At 46.3% G+C, this 23,122-nt stretch overlaps 1 protein-coding gene and 1 pseudogene across 1 annotated transcript; both read left to right on the top strand.

The window, feature by feature from the left end:
- The first annotated feature begins 1,997 nt into the window (after positions 1 to 1,997).
- On the top strand, positions 1,998 to 16,207 carry PTGES (prostaglandin E synthase). The gene is made up of 4 exons (XM_073314691.1): positions 1,998 to 2,275; positions 2,680 to 2,865; positions 5,467 to 5,549; positions 14,706 to 16,207. The coding sequence occupies exons 2-4, from the start codon at positions 2,758 to 2,760 to the stop codon at positions 14,953 to 14,955; spliced, it is 441 nt and encodes a 146-aa protein (XP_073170792.1). The 5' UTR covers positions 1,998 to 2,275; positions 2,680 to 2,757; the 3' UTR covers positions 14,956 to 16,207.
- LOC140899337 (large ribosomal subunit protein eL42-like) lies at positions 12,230 to 13,691 on the top strand (annotated as a pseudogene).
- Positions 16,208 to 23,122: the final 6,915 nt, after the last annotated feature.

Below are 23,122 nucleotides of genomic sequence, written 5' to 3'. Positions count from 1 at the left end.
AAAACCAGGATAGCTTATTTGAGACCCCCCACTTCCCCTCTCTCCCTGCCCTCCAAAAGCAAATAAGTTTGTGGCAGAGGTGAAACCTTGGAAATGTGGAGATTTAAAGAGACTATTACAGCAAGATGTGCCCGACGCCTGGGCCCAGGGAATTGCTATGAAACCGTATGTCTGTGTGAGTGAAGGATTGTATTCTAGCTGAGTTTCCCCCAGGCATTAATATCAGTGGGAGGCTAGTTACTGCAAATCCCAGGACAGGTAAATCACTCCAGAGAAGTAGCAGCCCCTGGGGGGAATTGTACAGACTGGTCAGAGCAGATTCAAGAGGCCCAGGGAGACACATAAGTTTTTGGGTAACAGCCGTGTTAGTCTGTATTTGCAAAAAGAAAAAGGAGTACTTGTGGCACCTTAGAGACTAGCCAATTTATTTGAGCATGAGCTTTTGTGAGCTACAGCTCACTTCATTTGGGGACAATGTATACCTTCAAATCAGCGGCACTGCTATGGGTACCCACATGGCCACACAGTATGCCAACGTTTTTATGGCTGACTTAGAACACTTCCTCAGCTCTCGTCCCCTAACGCCCCACTCTACTTGCGCTATATTGATGACATCTTCATCATCTGGACCCATGGAAAAGAAGCCCTTGAGGAATTCCACCATGATTTCAACAATTTCCATCCCACCATCAACCTCAGCCTGGTCCAGTCCACACAAGAGATCCACTTCCTGGACACTACAGTGCTAATAAACGATGGTCACATAAACACCATCCTATACCGGAAACCTACTGACCGCTATTCCTACCTACATGCCTCCAACTTTCACCCTGACCACACCACACGATCCATTGTCTACACCCAAGCTCTGCGATACAACCGCATTTGCTCCAACCCCTCAGACAGAGACAAACACCTACAAGATCTCTATCAAGCATTCTTACAACTACAATACCCACCTGCAGAAGTGAAGAAACAGATTGACGAGCCAGAAGAGTTCCCAGAAGTAACCTACTACAGGACAGGCCTAACAAAGAAAATAACAGAACGCCACTAGCCGTCACCTTCAGCCCCCAACTAAAACCCCTCCAACGCATTATTAAGGATCTACAACCTATCCTGAAGGATGACCCAACACTCTCACAAATCTGGGGAAACAGGCCAGTCCTTGCCTACAGACAGTCCCCCAACCTGAAGCAAATACTCACCAGCAACCACATACCACACAACAGAACCACTAACCCAGGAACCTATTCTTGCAACAAAGCCCGTTGCCAACTGTGCCCACATATCTATTCAGGGGACACAATCACAGGGCCTAATAACATCAGCCACACTATCAGAGGCTCGTTCACCTGCACATCCACCAATGTGATATATGCCATCATGTGCCAGCAATGCCCCTCTGCCATGTACATTGGTCAAACTGGACAGTCTCTATGTAAAAGAATAAATAGACACAAATCAGATGTCAAGAATTATAACATTCATAAACCAGTCGGAGAACACTTCAATCTCTCTGGTCACGCGATTACAGACATGAAAGTTGTGATATTACAACAAAAAAACTTCAAATCCAGACTTCAGCGAGAGACTGCTGAATTGGAATTCATTTGCAAATTGGATACAATTAACTTAGGCTTGAATAGAGATTGGGAGTGGCTAAGTCATTATGCAAGGTAACCTATTTCCCCTTGTTTTTTCCTACCCTCCCCTCCCCCAGACGTTTTTGTTAAACCCTGGATTTGTGCTGGAAATGGCCCACCTTGATTATCATACACATTGTAAGGAGAGTGGTCACTTTAGATAAGCTATTACCAACAGGAGAGTGGGTTTGTGGGGGGTGGGGTGGGGTGTGTGAGAAAACCTGGATTTGTGCTGGAAATGGCCCAACTTGATTATCATACACATTGTAAGGAGAGTGATCACTTTAGATAAGCTATTACCAGCAGGAGAGTGGGGTGGGGGGAGGTATTTTTTCATGCTTTGTGTGTATAAAAAGATCTTCTACACTTTCCACAGTATGCATCCGATGAAGTGAGCTGTAGCTCCCGAAAGCTTATGCTCAAATAAATTGGTTAGTCTCTAAGGTGCCACAGGTACTCCTTTTCTTTTTACACAAGTTTTTGTGGCTAAAGGGTCAGCAGGAACTGCCTGAGTGACCCTCACTTTGATCCAAGCACTGACCTGAAGCTGGAAGTGAGAGGGCAAAGCCCTGCTGGCAGGGTTTGAAGGACTGGACCTAGAGGGCCCCTGTGGAAGAGGGTGACACCAGGTAAGCTAGCATGTGGGCAGACTGCTGCGCACAACTCTGTGGGTCAGGGATCAAACACCCCTGACTGATGTACCTATATTGTCAAAAATGTCCCAGCTGGAGCACTGAAGAAGAGCTAGGGCTTGCTATTATAACTATCCACAGAGTCACCAATATGTTATGAAAATAATGTGGAATGGGTCCGTTCTAGAGTTCAAAGTATGTGTGTTTGTGGGGGGGGGTGTCTTTCTTTGTTACTTGTGGATTTTTTGTATCTATAGATCTGAGGAATTAAAATATGGTTGAGTGGTTTAGAATTGAATAGCTGTTGCAATGCTGGGTGTACGAAGCAAGAGGCGGTCTGTGGGTGTACAAGTTTATGTTTAGACTTGAGTAAAACAGTGATCCTTCCCCCTCTCTCACAGAATCAATCTCTGAACTGAGATCGCTAGTGGCTGAAGCCTGCTTAAGGAAACACAAATCCTCTCCCACCTTTCCAGAAAATGATGGAAAACGAAGTCTTTGCATCGTTTACTTTCTACAGCACGATCTTGATTATAAAAATGTATGTTCTTGCCATCATTACAGGACAAGTGAGGCTCAGAAAGAAGGTATGTTCCAGCTTTTCTGCGCTCCAGAACTGCCTGCACTGCTTTGGGGTTTCTGTTAGCATTTCGGCAACTGCTAGTATTGAGTTTGCTCCTTTAAATAGTGGCTGACTGGTTTTACTGAGGCTTTGAAGCAAGTTGGAAACTATTTTATAGCTGCAGTAGATGAGCTTGGGGTGGTGTGTGAGTATTTCCCTCTCATCTGCAACATGTTTAGAGTAGGATTCAAAAAGATAAACAGTAATTTGCAAATCTAAAATGCCATGCAAGTGAGTTCCTTTTGGAAACAGCCTATTCGCTAACTATCAGTTTGACAGTTTGTCTGTAAGAAACTAATTTTTAAAAAGTTGTTTAAGTGAATAGCAAAAAAAACCCCAACAACCTGTGAACTATGAGTCTGCTTGTGGCATTTTAAAGGCTGAATTCCTACCTGTGTTTGTTACAGGAGGACCTAACTTCTTAGGAGGTAAACATGTCTAGAGGGAACTTGTTTTGGGGTTGGGAAGTAGAACAGAAATATTCTCCTAGTGCATGCAGAAAAGCTGGCCTCACATGTCTACGGAAGTCAGTCAAACATTAGCTCATGTTTTTTCTCCTCTTGCTAGGACATTCTGTCCTTTTTCCTTTAAAAAAAAAATCCCAACTGAACGCCCTGCAACAAAGAGAAGTCTGCTATAAATCAGTTCAAAAATGTTAGTAAAATTTTTACTGGAAACTGGTCAAGCCGTGTGTGTGTGGTGTGTGTGTGTTAAATAACAGGCCTGTTTTTAGGACTCTTTCTCACTGTGAAAACTAGGGTGAGGACCTGGCACTTCTGTGCTGTAGCCCTGATGTATGTAACGGGGTTAGGGCTCAAACAGCAAGTTCAAGCAATTTAACCAAATGCCAGTTCAGGAAATTGTATTACAGCTCTACTTCTAAAACAAAGAAACAAAAATCCCGCAGCCCTTCCACGCAGCTGCATCTCCAGTCAGGGGTCCGCACAGCACAGCCGGAGGACAGGGCCGGGGCTGGTACCAGTACAGCTGCGCTGGAAGAGCTGCCGGTGTGGCACGTTGTGCTCCTTTCCCTGAACCGCAGGGCTCTCCTGGGAACCGCAGCAGCGAAAGGAGCAGAATGTGGGGTTGCCAGGTGGCTCCCCCCCAGCAACTCCTCCAGTGCGGCTGTACCCACCCCTAGCCCAGCCCCGAGCTCTGTCCTCCGGTGAGGCTGTGCTGCCTCCAGGCCTGTCCTCTGGTGGGGCTGTATGGACCCAGACAGGAGATACAGCTGCGTGGAAGGGCTGGGGGCAGGGCGACCCCGCGCTCTGCTCCTTTTGCTGCTGCGGTTCCCTGCTGAATGTGCCACCCCCAGGAGCATCTGATCATTCTTGTCCCTCCCAGGTGTCGCCTTTGAATTTGATTACAATCCTGGTTGCTCAGAACTGTCTTGCTCTCCCTTGCTTGGGCTCTGTTTGAAGGTGGTGTTGACATGTTGACAGTAGAAATATGTGAGTTCCTTCTCACCCTCGCATACAGCTCAGCCTTTTGAGACGATCACTTCCTCCTCCCTGAACTGCCGAACAAACGAGTGAAAAGGGGGAAATCCTGGTCCCCCTGGAGTCAGTGGGAGTTTTGCACTGTCTCCAGCGTAGAATCATGGAATCATAGATTATCAGGGTTGGAAGCGACCTCAGGAGGTCATCTAGTCCAACCCCCTGCTCAAAGCAGGACCAATCCCCAACTAAATCAAGTTGGGGATCAATCCTTAACTAAATCCCAGTTTCCCTGTGCCCCCAGTTGTCTCTTTGTGGGATGCTGTGCTGTCCCCCACTCCCACATCCCTATTGGCGGTCTGTATCCAGCCCTCTGGCAATGGGGGTCTGACAGGGATCGGGTCTGGGGGTAGAGCACGCTGATGGGTCCCATTGGCAGGATAGGCATTCCTGTGTTTTGGCCCTGTGTGGCTTAGGCTTCAGCAAGGGCTCTGAGCAGCTTGCTCGCTGTGGGTCAACATCACGGCTTAGGCAGCATTTCAAATACTGATTGGTGGAAACGTAAACACCATGGGGATCTTGGTACCTATGGGGCTGGGTGGCAGCTGAGGGCTGTTTTGAAAATGTCAGTGGTGCCCAAAGAGGCAGATGAGGCCCCTAAATACCTCTGAGGAGCTGGGCCTGGGTCTCCAAATCCCTAAACAGCTTTGACAGTCTCAGCCAAAGAGCTGGATCCTGCGAATGCTTGTCAGAGCATGTGACTGAATTAATCGCGCACAGGGGACTTGGCAGGACTGGGTCCCAAGACTCTGCGTAAAAGCTGCACATTTAATGAGGAACAGAAAGGGATCACCTCCTACATGCTAGGAGCAGCACAGGGAGCTGGCCTTGCCATGGGAACATTAACTCCCCATTTCCTGGCTCCCTTTTCACTGAGCAACCTTAGCACTGTGCAGCAAACTTGATTGCACTTAGCGTCTTTGCTCTGGAGCCCTGCAAATCCGCGGCTAGCCGCTGATCAGCTGCAGATACAAATGTCCTATCTGCGCAGGGCTCTACACCTCAGACTCCCGTGAGTCTTGGTGGGAAGCATCTTCTCACGCCTCTGAGATGGCAATTCTTTCTTCCAGGCTTTCGCCAATCCAGAGGACGCCCTGAGGAACGGAGGGCTGCAGTACTTTCGAGAGGACCCAGACGTGGAGCGATGCCGCAGGCAAGTTCTGTACTGTGAATTCCATTGGCCAGCACGTGGTGAAACGCTCCTCAGCAGCTGCTCGGTATCATGGGAAAGGCAAAGTGTAGGGCTCATTAATTTGGCAATTACCTACGTGGATTGATCAACGGAAGCCTGAAGCAGGATCCCATCAGCTCCTTGTGCTGGGGCTAGTTAAATATGAAATGGAGGCACTGGCTCATGAAACATGGATGGATTCATGCCTGGGGTCCTAAAGCCATCAACCCCGAGGGTCCCATTATAACTGGCTCCTTAGGGTCCAGATTTTCAGAGTGTCCCAGATGACTGTGGACATGTCTTGAATTAATGCACTAAGGTTCCCCCAACACCCCCAGCTCTGCCAGACTCAAATCTTCACTAATCCCTGCACAGCTCTGACAATAGCTCAGTCCATGACTAGGAATGCTCTGGGCTCCCACACAATTCTGCCAGTGCACCTTGGTCACTGTTTCAGTCCTAGGTCTAAGAGGAGACAGTCAGTGATGTCACATTGCATGTTGGTTTTGCCTCTAATCGGTACAAACGAGGTTGAGACCGACCCCCCCCCCACCCCGAACCTGAGCTCACTTGTGCTCCTGGCTAGATTTGAACCCAGCTCTCCAAATGGTGGCAGGCTAGTGTATTAACCCACAGCCGCTGTATCTTCACGAGGAATTTTAAACCTGTATTAAGGAACTTGGTGTTACATGACAGCAAAACCATAGCTAAGGCCTAGTCTGCGCTACAGAGTTAGGTTGACATAAAGCAGCTTAGGGTTCAGCTTAGCGTTGCCTCCACTGGAATTTTCAGTGAGATAACTGATGGGTGACCTAACTGTAAGCATCTACACTAAAATGTCGCTCCCACCGATGTAACTCGCCCGTCACACCGACTTACTAATGCCGCCTCCGCGAGAGGCAAAGAGCTTAAGTCGATGTAGTTAGGTGGATGCAGTGTCAGTGCAGACACTGTGTTGCTTACATCAACTGTGGCTGCCTTTCAGAAGCCGTCCCACAGTTCCCCGCACCTTAAATTGGTGCAAACGCTCTTGGTGAGGACACGCACCACCGACACAAGGAGCTTAGTGTGGACGTGCAAATGCGATTTAATTGCTGCAGTGGCTGTATGTTGACGTAACTTAGGTCAACTTAATTTTGTAGTGTAGGCTTGCCCTAAGCTTGTGTGTGTGTGTGTGTGTGTGTGTGTGTGTGTGTGTGTGTGTGTGTGTGTGTGTGTGTGTGTGTGTGTTAGCCAGGTCACTGTAAAATGCTAATGCAGACAAGGTTCTGTAGTTATAATTGTGATGTGTCAAAGCAAGCTCTGCCATGGGGCACAGGGTTTGATTTCACCTCGCTACATCAAAAGGCTCAGTAGAAATGGCCTCCACTGGAATTTTCAGTGAGATAACTGAAGGGAACGTTAAAATCCCCTTATGTTGGCAGTGAAGACGTAGCCCGAGTGAAGGCAAGGCAGGAGTAATTTTAACCCTTGCTGGCTGGTCAAAGTAAACCCCAAGGAGAGCTTAGAGCTTAGAGACAACTGCTGTGTGTTAACTAACTCCATGTTACAAACTCTTTTCCAAGTGAAGACGAAGCCTGACTTTCCCTCGAGCCCCAGCAGCATGACGCGGGAGTAGGAGATGGCTGTGGTTAGGAGTTGTGTAAAGTGAGCCACAAAAGGACTGGAGAGAGCCCAACAGCGAGACCTGAAAGAAAACAAGCAGAGAGTCTGGAATCCCACAGCCTTATAAGGAGCCCCGGGCATTAGAGTTGGCCAAAAAGCTGCCTTTGTTTCTTTCCATTTCTCCTGCTGAAGTCTGTCTGGGAGGACGCTATGTGCTGGCATGGCTAGTGCCTGAGAGTTTATTTTTGTTGAGCTGAGGGCTGGCTCGGCAGCTTGGGTGCTGTTAACCGTCCTTTCTCCATGACCTCCAGTACGCCAGAGGAGAAACTGGTTGCATGACGCAGAAACAGAGGCGAAATGAGTTGGGTGTGGGGAGATTTATAGTTGTTTACTAATATACAGCTGGAACTGGAAAGGATTTGTAAGCAAAGGATTTGGGGGCCTGCCTTTCAGGCCTGCTGCAGTAAAAGTACAGAGCCGGAGGTGTGTGCTCTGGGGATGGGTTGCTTATGGAAGTGGGGAAATGCCCCGTAATGGTGTGGCTTTTTGTGTGAGAACAGGTTGCCCTTTAGTGTCTGCCCACAGGGAGGATAAGAAACCTGCTATTCCTACCAGCTCACTGAGGAGTCTGTGATTTCAGATTTGTGTGTGTAAGAGAGACTTAACCAAATAATTGTATGCATCCATGTGGAACAATGGGGCGGGACCACACTTTTGACCTCACGCACACTGAACATGCAAGGCCATGCCACATGGAGGATGCCATTTTATACAGAAACGCACCAGGGCAGGTCAAGCCTCTGGGGTAGAGCCATACTGGTGGGGGGGGAGTACCTGCACTTAAAAAATCCGGACTGCCCCCCCACTCTGCCATTTCTCATGGAGACCACCCAGTGTGCAACGTGGCCAGACTGCCCAGGCTATGGGGAGTTGCTCTGGATTTACACTGGTGTAACCAAGAGAAGAATTTAGCCCACAGAGTTTAGCTACTGTCAGAACCATACAGCCAAGAGTAGTCTAGAATTCCCCCTTACCTGTAAGGGGTTAAGAAGCTCAAATAACCTGGTTGGCACCTGACCAAAAGAATCAATGGGGAAAGAAGATACTTTCAAATACAGGGGGTGGGGGGGAGGCAGCTTTGTTTGGGCTCTTTGTTTAGGGGGGTTCTCTCTTGGAACTGAGAGGGCCAGGCAGAAATCCATCTCCTCCAAACAATCCTGAACAATTCCCTAATATTACGAAAATAGTAAGTAAGGCCAGGCAAGGCGGGTTAGGTTATCTTTTGTTTTAGCTTATGAATTTTCCCTTTGCTAGAGGGAGGTTTATTCCTGTTTTTTGTAACTTTGAAACTAACCCTAGAGGGGAATTCTCTGTGTCCTAAATCTTTTTATTTTTCCCTGTAAAACTGCCTTCCATCTTGATTTTACAGAGGTGATGCTTTTACTTTTTGTAATAAAATGTTTCTTTTAAGAACTTGATTGATTTTCAGTGTCCCAGGGGTTTGGTCTGTGCTCACCTGTACCAATTGGTGAGGATATTATTCTCAAGCCTCCCCAGGAAGGGGTGTAGAGGTTTGGGGGGATATTTTGGGGGAATAGGAACTCCAAGTGGGCCTTTCCCTGAATCTTTGTCTAAATCACTTGGTGGTGGCAGCATACCGTCCGTCCAAGGACAAGGGATTTGTGCCTTAGGGATGTTTTTAACCTAAGCTGGTAGAAATAAGCTCAGGGGGTCTTTCGTGTGGGTCCCCACATCTGTACCCCAGAGTTCAGAGTGGGGAGGGAACCCTGACAGCTACCAAGGCAGGCTCCAGGAGAAAGTTACTGAGCAAAAGTCACTTAGGAAGCGAGAGATTTTGGCACAGAGTCACCCAGGTGAGGGTAACTGGGGAGTAGGGTTGGGCCTTTTAGCCAGCAGATAAAACCTTCATTAAAAATAAACAGACTCAGTGGCTGCCTTCCCATGCCTGGATAGCTCGGGGCAGGAAATGGCTTGATTGAGGTGTTGGCCACGGGCTGTGGTTGTCGTGTTTACATAATATCCGCATTTACGGGTCTGGAGTGAGGATGGGGAGACAGGAAATGGTGACTGGGTTGCTTTGGCGCACGCTCCGTCTCCCTCAGAATTGGGGATGTGGTGATTGGAAGCAGCTGCCAGGCATTGAGGCCTGTCATCCAGATCCCTCTTCCCAGCATTTCTGCGTCAGTGCAGATGCTCAAAGTACCGGGCTCTCACTGTCCGTCCTCACCCCACCCTTGCCTTGGAGACCTAGGCATGCCAAGTTAGCTAATAACATGGCCAGAGGGCAGCATGGTGCGGATGAGTAGGATGCACTCCTGCTAAGGCTTGCCATGCTACAGAAAAGGCCAGCGTTGACTAGAGATTAGGATGAAACCTCTAAAATCCAGGTTTTCAAAGCCTTATTGCTTAAGGCTTATTGCTAGAGCTGGTCAAAAAAATTCCAACAGAAGAGTTTTCTGTTAGGGAAAATACTAGGGCTGACGATTAATGGCAGTCAACTCACGCGATTAACTCAAAAAAAATTAATCGCGATTAATTGCAGTTTTAATCACACTGTTAAAGAATAGAATATCAATTGAAATTTGTTAAATATTTTGGATGTTTTTCTATGTTTTCAAATATATTGATTTCAATTACAACACAGAATACAAAATGTACAGTACTCGCTCTGTTATTTTTATTACAAATATTTGCACTGTAAAATGATAAACAAAAGAAAGTATTTTTCTATTCACCTCATACAAGTACTGTAGTGCAATCTCTTTATCGTGAAAGCACAACTTACAAATGTAGGGGGTTTTGTTACATAACTGCGCTCAAAAACAAATCAATGTTTGTTTATAGCCTACAAGTCCACCCATGCCTACTTCTTGTTCAGCCAATCGCTCAGACAAACAAGTTTGTTTACATTTGCAGGAGATAATGCTGCCCGCTTCTTATTTATAATGTCACCTGAAAGTGAGAACATGCATTTGCATAGCACTGTTGTAGCCGACGTTTCAAGGTATTTACGTGTCAGATATGCTAAACAGCTGTATGCCTCTTCATGCTTCGGCCACCGTTCCAGAGGACATGCTTCCATGCTGATGACACGTATTAAAATAATAATGCGTTAATTAAATTTGTGACTGAACTCCTTGGGGGAGAATTGTATGTCTCCTGCTCTGTGTTTTATCCACATTCTGCCATATATTTCATGTTATAACAGTTTCTGATGATAACCCAGCACATGTTGTTCGTTATAAGAATTCTTTCACTGCAGATTTGACAAAATACAAAGAAGGTACCAATGTGAGATTTCTAAAGGTAGCTACAGCACTCAACCCAAGGTTCAAGAATCTGAAGTGCCGTCCAAAATCTGAGAGGGACGAGGTGTGGAGCATGCTTTCAGAAGTCTTAAAAGAGCAATACTCAGATGCGGGAAACTACAGAACCCAAACCACCCAAAAAGAAAATCAATCTTCTGCTGGTGGCACCTGACTCAAATTATGAAAATGAACATGTGTCGGTCCGCACCGCTTTGGATAGTTATCGAGCAGAACCCCTCATTAGCATGTAAGCATTTCCGCTGGAATGGTGGTTGAAGCATGAAGGGACATATGAATCTTTAGCACATCTGGCACTTAAATATCTTGTAACGCTGGCTACAACAGTGCCATGCGAATGCATATTCTCACTTTCAGGTGACATTGTAAACAAGAAGCAGGCAGCATTATCTCCTGTGAATGTCAACAAACTTGTTTGTCTGAGCGATTGGCTAAACAACAAGTAGGACTGAGTGGACTTTTAGGCTCTAAAGTTTGACATTGTTTTATTTTTGAATGCAGTTATATTTTGTACATAATTCTACATTTGTAAGTTCAACTTTCATGATAAAGAGATTGCACTACAGTACTTGTATTAGGTGAATTGAAAAATACTATTTCTTTTGCTTTTTTACAGTGCAAATATTTTTGTAATCAAAAATAAATATAAAGTGAACACTGTACACTCTGTATTCTGTATTGTAATTGAAATCAATATATTTGAAAATGTGAAAAACATTCAAAAATATTTATATAAATAGTATTCTATTATTGTTTAACAACGTGATTAATCGCACGATTAATCGCGGTTAATTTTTTTAATTGCTTGACAGCCCTAGAAAATACTGATTTGACAGAATCGGAATGTTTGTGGGAATGTGTAGGTTTTTGTGATCATTTATCAATGTTTTATTTGACTTTTGTTGTAGTATTATAGTAGTGATGTAATGTCACCTCTTGGCTCAGAACATCATGAGTCTTCGTATCCTACCGTGACATAATGATGTCGGAGTGTGATATGTCAGGCTATGATGCAGGGTCCCGTTGTGATGCCGTCATGCCATGTAGTGGTGATGTGCCATGTGCCATGTCTCATGTCATGCTTTAGCCCATTACATTGTGACACAATGTCCTATCTCATACAAACTGAAGCAACACACTTCAACTTTCTGTCCTGATTTGAGATTAAACCATATTTAAAATCCAGGAATTATCCATGGGATGGAAACTCCAAATTTGACCAGCTGTGCTCATTTGTATCGTGGTAGCACCTAGGAGTCCCAGTCATGGACCAAGGCCCCATTGTGCTAGGTGTTATACAGACACAGAACAAAAAGAGTCCCTGCCCCAAAGAGCTTGCAGTCTAAACAAGGGCTTGTACACTGAAATACCAGTCATCTCTGGGGGATAAGGGGAAGGAGTTATTTTAAAGCTGACATGCAATGGGACAGGAAAATGGGTTTCTACTCTTCTTCTTTGATGGGAAAAAGGACACCTTTTTTCTGATTATTTTTAACACTAGCAATTTGGGTCTGGTCTACCCTCCCTTCCTGGAAGACTCTATGGATAACTAGAGACCCAGTAGGCTTTTGACTTCACAGGTACCAAGCCAGTGAAACCTGACTGAGAGAGGAAGGGTTTTGTTTTGGTCAAACTGTTCAAGGCTCTGTCCTCATTAACATGCAGGTGTTTGGGGGGCAGAGTTTAACAGGGAGAGAACTAACACGGCGCTGCTGTGCTGGCAGGATGATGAACGTCCCCAAAACCCGCAGGACTTGATGCAAGAAATGTGGCAAGCACCGGCCCCACAAAGTGACCCAGTACAAGAAGGGAAAGGACTCTCTCTATGCTCAGGGAAAGAGGAGATATGATCGGAAGCAGAGTGGTTATGGTGGTCAGACAAAGCCTATCTTCTGTAAGAAGGCCAAGACCACGAAGAAGATGGTGCTGAGGGTTGAGTGTGTGGAGCCCAACTGCAGGTCCAAAAGAGTGCTGGCCATTCAGAGGTGCAAGCACTTTGAGCTGGGAGGAGACAAGAAGAGAAAGGGCCAGGTGATCCAGTTCTAAACTCAATCTTGTTCATTGTTATGGAATCCATTAAAGTACTTGGAAAGAAAAAAACAAAACAAAACAAAACACGGGTTATCTCGCTAACAAGGCCAGCTGTAGGGCTGGCTGGGCTAGGTGAGGTCAGTCCTATAGCCCCTGTCCCTGCTGACCCCCCCACAGTACTTTAATCCTCAGTAAAACCACAGTGCCCACTCTCCACTGTGTTTTTATACACAGCTAATGCATGTTAGTTATTCTGTAGTAAGAACACCCCTCTTTTGTTAAAGAAGACAACCGCTAAACCTCTTTTAAACACTGATGTAAAGCCTGTGTCCACCAGAGAGTTGAAAGGAAGGATGATGATCTCCTGATAAGGGCTGAGAAAGCTCCCACCCCATTGCTCTAGGTCCCCTAATGAGACCTCCAGCTAAAACAACCAGGGGAAGCAGAAAAATAGAAGCAAAACCCTCTCCAGCCTCTCAGACCGATCACAAAGAAGCCAATAGCTTTTCCTTTTGCAGGTTGCCTGTCAAGGTATTTTGTAGAGACTGGCCCAAGCCTCATAACTCAGAGCTGCATCTGAATTTCCAGCATTCCATTCCTGGTTACTGTTTGTGTTAGGATTTTTTCCCCCTGGCCCCAGTCTCTTATGGATATTGAGCCACTCGTGGGTGACTAAGTGCATTGTCATCTCTATCACAAACCATTTAAAGGTGAATGTATCAAATGTAAGTGGTTTGCGGTATAAGCCTGGGCTTGAGAAATAAACTGCTCCTATTTCCTGTACCGTCTCCACTCCTTCTGCTGACCCTGCTTATACAACCAGTTTCAGCTCAAACAAAAGCAGCATTAAGTTAGAATTACCTGTCAAATGCAGTGGGATTTTTCAGGCTGGAAAGAGGAACCTACTGAGTGACTAAATAAACAAGGACACAGAAAACAAGGGGGAAAGCTGATCCATGGGGAAAGCTGATCCATCCTTGGGGAGTGCCCTAATTCATTCAGCAGAAGCCAGAGTTGAAGTGGAGATTATTCTATGCATAGGTTTTGGGGGTGGGGGAAGGTCTCTATGAACGAACACTTTAGGCTGGGAGCTGCAGTGTGAAGGAGGGTCGTTTCTAGTGGCTTTTGGGAGGGGGCCTGCACTAATTTTAATTTTTTGAGGCCCAATCCTATCAGGTATAGAGTACCCTCAGCTCATATCACTTCAGTAGGAGTTGAGGGCGCTCTGCACCTTATAGGATGGGGGGCTCAAAGAGAGAATGTGTTGCAAAGATCCTGTCCAGTATTCACTAAGTCCAGTGGAAAGACTCCCATGGACTTCAACTGGGAGTGGGATTGAATTTGACCGATCATGAATTTGACCGTCATCTTAACTGTGACTATTTTATGTATAATTCGGGATAGCTGGCAGCACTGCCTATACTTAAGATTGCCCAACACTTCCCGGTTAGACTCTCCCCCAGCCAAAGGAGGGGGTACAGGGGCAGAGCCAGGGAAACTTGCATCCAAAAATTAGTAAAAGCTTGGATGATCTTCAATTTCCTTTTGGCTTCTCATGGGAAATTTGGAAAAATTTACACACGTCTGTGTGCTGACATAGTGAGTATGTTTCAGCCAGGATTTTGGTTTCCCCAGCTTCTGGGAAGCATTGCTTTGTCCTTGTTTCATAAACTCTTCCATTGGGGCGGGGTAGGGGGAGTTTAGTAGGAAAAATGTGTCTTACTGTAGGCTCTAAAATCAGTCAGTCCCCCCCCCCCCCCCCGTTTTTCATCACTAAGAACGCTTGCCTTAAAAAGATCCTGGGTAAGAAGTTAGGTGCCTAACTCCCACTGAAATCCAGCTGGAGTTGGGTACCAGGCCCCTTTGAAAATCCTGGCAACTCTTCATTTCTTCGCTCATTTGTTTCTGCTGCTTACTCCTCACCAGTAGTCCATGGCATTCCACCTAACAGCAACCCATCCATCCCATTCTCGCGCTGTACGGATAGGCTGCCAAGGGAGAGTCCATCCAGTCCAGAAAGGCAGGGGCAGCAATATGGGCTGACTTGTGTATGGGGATGGGGTGGGAAGAAGAATTGGGCAGCTCAGTGATTGGTGGGAGGGAATGAACTGCAAGGCAGCCCCATAAGCCTGAATTGTCCTGTTCACATTTCCAGGGCCCATCGCAATGACATGGAGAACATTTTCCCCTTCCTCTTCCTTGGGGCCATCTACTCCCTGCTGGACCCCAATCTCATCGTGGCAAGGATCCACTTCCTGATCTTCTGTGTGGGGCGGATAGTTCACACCGTGGCCTACCTCCTGCGGCTGAAAGCTCCCACACGCTCGGTGGCCTACAGCGTGGCACAGCTGCCTTGCTTCTCCATGGCGCTGCAGATTCTCTTCGCGGTCATAACACACTGGTGACACGAAAGATAACCCACCAGTGCTGCAACGTGGGTTAGAAAGACACGCCTTTGCTGCTTTCCCAAGAGAAGAACTCGCTCTGCTGTGGCTTTAGTGCAGGCATCTCCCAGCTGGCCGGAGCTTAGGGCTCTGGGAAGTCTCCTTTGGGTGTGTGCCATGCCCTGTTTCCAGGAGCAGGCTGCAGAGGTGGAAGGATGTGCTCCTCACAGCTGAGTGCTGGTGCATTAAGCGCTCAGTATTGCCACAGCATCAGTACAACAGCAATAGCACTGTGGTGTCTTCCAGTCTTCTCGCTGGTGACCTGCGGGGAGGGTTCTTGCGGGAGGGAAGGAGGGAGGGAATGATGCCAAGTTAAGAACACAACGAAACCAGAAAGTGGTGAAGACTCTCTAAGTAGCCTGGCCCCATCTCTCTGGGGAGAGGAAAGGGGGAGACACTTGGTTCCCCCTCACTCACTTTGATGGGAGTGTGTACTGTCAAGAGATATGATGTCCCATCTCCTCACTTCGGCAAGAATACCTGGTGATGTAGCGAGAAAGCTAAAGTAGGAACGAACTGAGTCTTTGTAGAAAACAAACCTCTGCCCCCAAAACCTCATTTTTACTCTTTGATTAGAGAGACCCGAGTCTCCTTGTGTTTGTTTGTTGTTTTTTAACCTCCTAAACAGGAAGGAAACAAGTTGGTGGTGCAATATCTGATACTGCCAGGCAAATCTCTGCTAGGAAGCATAACCCAAAGGGTTAAATCTCTCAGAGGGTGACAATAAAAACACAGAGGGAAACAGAACTAGTGCAGGTCCTCTTTCCAAATCACATCATCATTCCAAAGAGGCAGCTCTCCTCTGGGCCCCTGATATCAAGATTTCACTTGACTGTAAACTCCAGAGCAGACAGCTCCATTTGCTTTTGGAGTGAGAAGGGGGAGTTACCTCCAGGCACATCAGGCCATCTCGAGACTCCATCCTGGAAAGAACATTGAGCTCAAAAGAAGGTCGGGGTGCTCAGCACTTGGCAGATCTTTGCCTTTTCTATTTCCTATAGGTACCTAGATGTTCTGTTATTTCTACATAGCTTCATATGAGATGTAGGGCTGAATGAAAGACCGCAAACCTATGTATGTTACGCTGTTCCCCTCTTATGCTTCCTTGGCGTTACGAAGTATATATTCATAGTAAAACAAATACTATGTAAAAAGAACAGGAGGACTTGTGGCACCTTAGAGACTAACCAATTTATTTGAGCATGAGCTTTCGTGAGCTACAGCTCACTTCATCGGATGCATACCGTGGAAACTGCAGCAGATATTATATACGCACAGAGATCATGAAACAATACCTCCTTCCACCCCACTGTCCTGCTGGTAATAGCTTATCTAAAGTGATCATCAAGTTGGGCCATTTCCAGCACAACTCCAGGTTTTCTCACCCTCCACCCCCCTACACACAAACTCACTCTCCTGCTGGTAGTAGCCCATCCAAAGTGACAACTCTCTTCCCATTGTCACTTTGGATGGGCTATTACCAGCAGGAGAGTGAGTTTGTGTGTAGCGGGGTGGAGGGTGAGAAAACCTGGATTTGTGCTGGAAATGGCCCAACTTGATGATCACTTTAGATAAGCTATTACCAGCAGGACAGTGGGGTGGGAGGAGATATTGTTTCATGATCTCTGTGCGTATATAATATCTGCTGCAGTTTCCACAGTATGCATCCGATGAAGTGAGCTGTAGCTCACGAAAGCTCATGCTCAAATAAATTGGTTAGTCTCTAAGGTGCCACAAGTCCTCCTTTTCTTTTTGCGAATACAGACTAACACGGCTGTTACTCTGAAACCTGTCAAATACTATGTATTCCTCTTCTCTACCATTCCTTATGCCTCTGTGTATACATCTGTGAACCAGGCAGAATACCACCTCATGCCTCTGTTTGGAGGCAAAGTCCTTTGATGTGCTTGGATAAAAAGGGCTATTAAGGCATGTAACACATGGAGGTGATGCATGCATTGCAGAATCAGCACTTTCCTGGGTGACCTCTTGGCCCCTCCTAACTTTTCCCCGGTACAAGGTTGCCTTCTTAAAGGAGCTCTCTTCCCACCATGCCTTGCTGGAGCTGGCCCTTTAAATTTGGCAGAGCCAAGGAGCTGCAGCCCTAAAGCAGCCATGTTTGATGAGTGGCTGCATCTCCTGCCTTCCTTCCAAGCTGGTGAGTCCCTCTCCTGTTCAGTTTTCTCTTGCTCCTGAGGATGGGTCATTCCCACCAAGTGCATGATGATGTTACCCTAGGAAATAATATTAGGTGACCAAGAAGGGCAAATTGGAGCAGGATCTGGAACCCTGCTGCATGTGCCATTATGTCCCTTGCTGAGCTGGAGATGGTGTGTTGGCAGCCTGGAAGGCCAGAGAGGTTCAGGTAGGGGATGATTGCTCCCACTCGCTGAATGGGGGGGTTGGGGTGGCAACAGGCCTCCCTGGTTCAGTCTGAATTTTGTGGTTAGGAGTTACCTCCTTGTAAGTGAAGATGAGCTAAAGTATTTATTCCACCCCTGCTTTTTTTTTTTTTAGAAAGTGGGGGAGGTGGGGAGGTTCTAAACCATCCTGGGTTTTGCCCTGTCTCTGAACCCATTTATCTGATTCCTGTTCTCTTCAACCCTGCCTCTGCCTTTAAAGTGTGTGTGTGTGTACGTGAGGGGAAGAGCTGGATAAAATGGGACCTTGACCTGACCCATTGTTGCTTTTGGGGAGAGGGGGGAGTAGGTACTAGGATCTATTTTGGGGAGGAAGGGGGTAGGTAGAAAAATCCAGTTTGCAGAGCTGCTAGCTCTTGACTTTCACTGAGAGTCTTGTGATGTTTGTCCCTGATAAAGTCCTCTTTCCTGGAATCATGATGACATGACTCCAGGAATCTTGGCTTTCTTTAAAAAACAAACAGTTCATTTCCTGGCATGAGGGTTACAGAGAGAAACTTGGAAAAGTGAACTGTAAAAACTTGGCCCCGGGGGTGGGGGGTGGGGCACAAGGCAAATAAATTTAAAAAAAACCCAACAAGTTTGTATTATGATTTTTAAATATCATGGGTTTGGGGGGTGCTGACTCCCACTTCTTTTTTTTTTTTTTAAAGACTTGGGGTTGGCAATGCTGAGTTTGGGTTTATCTGGACCTGTCCCAAGACAGTACCTGTTTGACTGAAGCACTCCACCAACAGGCAGAGCTCTTGTTTTCCTCCTGGCTGCCCTCGCTTGTGGCCAGTCATGGCACTGCCCATGTCCTCTACCCCATCTAGATGCAAACAGCATCCTAAGGACCCCCTGGATTGGCCCAGTGCAAAGGGAACATGTATATTTGTACTCTCCCTTCCATGGTTTAGGCATGACTCTTCCACAGCAGGCTTTAATAAGGGGGTTGGGGTGGGGCTGGGCTAGGGCAGGGAAGATGGACTGAGCTGTGGTCCCTTCACAACGCCATACCTAAAATACACCCCTTGGCCTAAAGCCAGACCACCGTTAGGAATGAACTGTGGAAAGTGGGGCTATAGTTAAAAACAGAGGTGTACACCATGCCCCTGTGCAGGGAATAAGTATAAACTCCTGCCACTTCACACCTGGATCGACCAGGGGAAGTTGGGGCGTAGGTTGCTAGAAGGCCGGACTGGCGAGCATCCAAGGTATAGGAAACACGGGGTGGGAGCTGTAACGATTTAACAGGTGTAAAGGAGAGAGAAAGATCTAGGTCTCTCTTCATGCGCTGAAGGGAGAGTCATATCGGTGGGGCAAGATGAAGGTGTAGGACTCTGATGGGTAGCTTTGCTGCTTCCTCCACTAGAGCAGACTCCTTAAACAAACCTCAGGGAAGGAAGGGGGATGGGGGAGGGTGTAACGAAAGACATGGGGGAAGGTTCATAAGGAATTAAATTCTACTATGAGCTAAAGCAAAGAAAATTTTTCCCCCCACTCCCTGACCCCTTCAAGGTCAAGTACTCTTTGTCACACACACAAATTCCCTAGGCATAGCATTATTATTACTGGTAGACCGTTCTTACTCTGTCAGTAAATGTAATGAGATCTTGGAAATTTGACCTCAAATAAGGAGTGACCACACAGAAACACCTGCCTGTTTGCTTTAGAGTCTAGCTCTGAGATCGTTGAGTGTAAAAGGGGAGCTGTGCTGGCATGGGCAGAACAGGGTTTGTTTCCGCTGAGGCGTTTTTTGTCTAGTGCAGTGATCATTCCCTTGCCTAGATGAATGTGGAAATGCCAATGCAGGGGTGGAGCAGCTCAGAGCCCTGCAGTGGGACTGGGCTCCCGTGGGTATCGCAGAACCTGCTGCCAGAAAAGAAAAAAACCAGAGTGCAGTAATCTGTGGGACGGCACCATAGCTTTTTAAATAAAGGTTTTAATACTTCTGCTTAAGCAAGGGACAGAAAGAGATTTGACATCTATTATAACTGGAGTTAGTGTTTTTCTACATGATTTAAGCAAGATTTGTTTTATTTCTTTCGTGGTATTAATTGTGTCTGAATTCCATTTATATCCATAATATATCGTTATATCCATATATTAACGGACTGTTTTGGGGTTTTTCTAGTAGCGTGGGGGAATCTTTCTCTCTTGTGGGATTTGCTGGGTCTCAGGTTTTTGTGGTCGGGAACGGGATAAAAATGCAAGAAACAATGCCCGAGTGGGTATTGCGGAGAGGGATGAGAGTGGAGTTAAAAAAAAAAAACAATCCCTTGCAGGGCTCTAGAATAGGTACCAGGTGAGGAAGAAAATCCAACCCAGCAATGTAACCAAAATATAGCCATTGATACACGAAACTGTAACCTTGTGGTAGGGAGACTGTTCCAGAAGGAATCAATGGGAATTCAGTGTCTTCCCTTTCTTCTCACAAGGACCCTGCCGTATCTATGTTAACTCTCACCCCTTAGTGATGGCTTACTCTGTGTGATGGTACAGCACCCCCCTGTGGTGTCAGCCAGACACGCACACGCAATGTCCAAATCATAGTAATTTATGTCTGTAGGGGTTTTTCGCAGACTGAATAATAAAAATAGCGTACACTTGGCTCTGTGTCTTCATTGGAACTAAACCGAATAGAAACACAAATAAGGTGCTTTGTATGTTCTTGTCTTTTTCTTGTTGTGTTTTCTTTTTAGACTTGCTAGCTCATAAGTCTGCTTCTGTGAAAAGTGATATTTGTATGTTTGTTAATATCACTCTTCACAGCAGAAGGTTTGTTAGCTACCTAGGAGGCAGTGAAAAGTGATATTAACAAACATAAAAATATCACTTTTCACAACAGACATACTCAGCCCTGGCAAGCTGGGGGACAAGTTAAGCCTTGGATGGGGAGGTGAGTCGGGAGGCAGTGGGGGCCCAGGGTCATGGGCTGGATGGGTGAGGGGCCGGAGGAGGCAGCGGGAGCCAGGGGTGATAAGAGAGGTGGTGAGCCCTGTGGCTGGGGGATGGAGCCTGCCACTGCACAGCCAGAGCCTGAAGCCCCATGGTCGGAGTCTGCTGCCGTGTGGCTGGAGCCTGTCACCCACCACCCCAGGGTTGAAGCCGGAAACCTGAGCCCCACTGCCCTCAGGAAGATGGGGAACTCATACCAGCTGGCTCCAGAGGGGGGGAGGACCCAGCCCTTGCTAGCAGCCCCGGGGGAGCGACCACTGCATTGCCGCCCTCCCCCCCGATCACCACTCAGGAGGCTGTGGCTGCAAGAAAAGCCAAAGATGGCTGCATGCAGCCACGGTGGCCACATCTGAGAAACACTGAGCTAGACTATCAGCCCTGTTGTTCCGTGCTGATTGGAAACTGGGATGTGTTGATTCCCTCTGAGAAAATTTTGATGAAAACAAAACTTTCATTTCAGCCAAACTTTTGGTGGAAGATTTCTGCTTGTCAGCAGGTCAAACTGAAAACCCCCCCTCTGTGATGTTATCTGATTGAAATATGACCAGATAGATCATTGTTGCAATCAATATTGTACAAAGGTTGTTGAGTAAGATGTCTATAAAAAGGTTATGATTGGTGGGTTATGATTGCGCTATCTGTATGCATGTATCATTTTTGTATTTAAAGTTATAAGTGTTGGCTCTATACCTGGATTTCAAATGTTGGCTCCTGGGATAACGCCTATGAAATAATCAGCCAGATATGCCATGTAAGGTATCTGCAAAAATGTCATAATTTCCCAGATTTGATAATCTTGTTTATATGTTTGTATCACCTTTGTATTATGAGTTATAGGTATGTATGTATGTCTGTATTTCAAACTTGGGCTATGCTTCTGGGTGACACCCCCAGAGAGTTTGGCATCAGCACTGCCTAGCCTGCTTGATGGCCCATTAAGGACCCTCAGCTATACAACTGACCCATTGAGAGAAGGCAGATGCACTGTATGACTCAGCAAGGCAGACAGGGACATGCCTATGGCGAGAACTCTAAGGCTTCCAAGCCATGTGCTGGGCAGCTTGTGTTTGAAACAAAGGAAGCACAGGCCGCATGGCAAAAGACTATAAAAGACAGCTGCATCTTCTCCATTTTGTCTTCAGTCCTGCTTCTTACCTCTGGAGTAACTTTGCTACAAACTGAAGCTCTGAACAATGGACTGAATGACCCATCCCAGTTGTGGATGTACTTCAGAGACTTGACTTAAGCCAGCCGTTTATTCCATCACTGCTACAAGCATGAACCAAGAACTTTGCCATGACTGCATGTAATTGATTCCTTTAACCAATTTTAACTCTCACCTTTCTTTCTTTCTTTTTTATAAATAAACCTTTTGATTTGAGTGAATAAGAATTGGCTGTAGCATGTCTTTGGGTAAGATCTGAAACATTTGCTAACCTGGGAGGTGACGTGTCTGGTTCTTTGGGATTGGTAGAACCTTTTCTTTTATATGATGAAATAAGATTTACAGAAATTTTCATCATATTTGATGTGGGTATCTGGATGGAGGCCTGAGGCTGGATCACTTCAAGGGAACTGTGTTGTTTGAACTTCTGAGTAACCAGTAAGGTAATAAAGAAGCTGTTTTATGCTGACTTGGTGAATCTAGGTATTGGAATATCCACCAGCTTTATGGGGATTGTCTGCCCCATTCTTTGCAGTTCACCCTAATTGAGTGACCACAGCTGGCTCCCCACGAGGACCCCGGTTACATATCCAAAATTCAGTTTTTGGTCAGAAACAAACAAAAGAAAGCCTTTAAATTTTCACCTGAAAAAATTCCATTTTCTAATGAAAGTAAGCCATGTCCAGGGAAAGCCGGCACTTTGTGGGAAAAGTTTTGTTTTATCAAAAAAAAAAAAAAAAGTCAGAAAAAAAGTATTTCACTAGAAAATGTTTGGTCAGCGCTGGTGGGCGAGGTGTCACCGTCAGTCAGACTAAAATTCCACTGCTAGAGAAATATCCATGTAGCATCTAGCAGACAAAGGCATCCCCAGACTCAATGCCCGAAAGCTGAAACTAGAAACATTTGAACTGGAAATAAGGTGCAAATTTTTAACAGTGAAAGTAGTGACCTGCTGGAACAGTCTGTGCAGGAGTGTGCTGGATTCTCCATCTCTTCACGTCTAGACTGGATGTCTTTCTAAACAATGCTCTCATCCAGCCACAAGTTATTGGACCTGATGCAGGAGTTAATGGGCAAAATTCTGTGCCTTGTGTTAGGCAAGTCAGGTCCTTCTGGCCTTAAACGTAGGGATTAGTAACTAAGTGGTTCTGTGAAACTTATAAAAAACTTGACAAGGCAGCCAGTGTTCTGAGACTGCTGCTTGTCATGCTGACTGATAATTGTCTCATTCTTTCTTTGAGCCTCCCCCTCACACACACACCCCTCGTCTGTTTCTACCTGTCTGTCTCTTGTCTTGCGCTTAGATTGCAAGCTCTTTGGGCAGGGATTGTCTTGTTTGTGCTCTCAGAAAGTTTCCCAGAAATGAAGCAATACAGACTCTTAGCAGAAATAGCCAGTGAGTTAATTGAAGGTTGGATCTGACTGACACATGGCCATTCAGGTTGTCCTGCAGCTGCTGTATCTGTACATACGTGCGTAACCGGTAACGGAAATTGGCACAGAGGATGTTTGGCAGCATCTGGCAGGCTCTGCCTCCTCCAGGCCGAGAGGGATGAAGTGCTGTGGATGATTCTGCAAATGAGCCACCCTCTGGCTTCCTTGG

This window comes from Lepidochelys kempii, chromosome 16, assembly GCF_965140265.1.
Source record: "Lepidochelys kempii isolate rLepKem1 chromosome 16, rLepKem1.hap2, whole genome shotgun sequence".
Taxonomy (NCBI): Eukaryota; Metazoa; Chordata; order Testudines; family Cheloniidae; genus Lepidochelys; species Lepidochelys kempii.
This window is presented reverse-complemented; position numbering and strand designations above follow the sequence as displayed.

Excerpts from the sequence above, each read along its gene's own strand:
- PTGES (XM_073314691.1), top strand. The coding sequence starts at position 2,758 with ATGATGGAAAACGAAGTCTTTGCATCGTTTACTTTCTACAGCACGATC. Across the intron at positions 2,866-5,466 it reads AAGTGAGGCTCAGAAAGAAG|GCTTTCGCCAATCCAGAGGA; the intron begins GTATGTTCCAGC and ends TCTTTCTTCCAG. Across the intron at positions 5,550-14,705 it reads GACGTGGAGCGATGCCGCAG|GGCCCATCGCAATGACATGG; the intron begins GCAAGTTCTGTA and ends TCACATTTCCAG.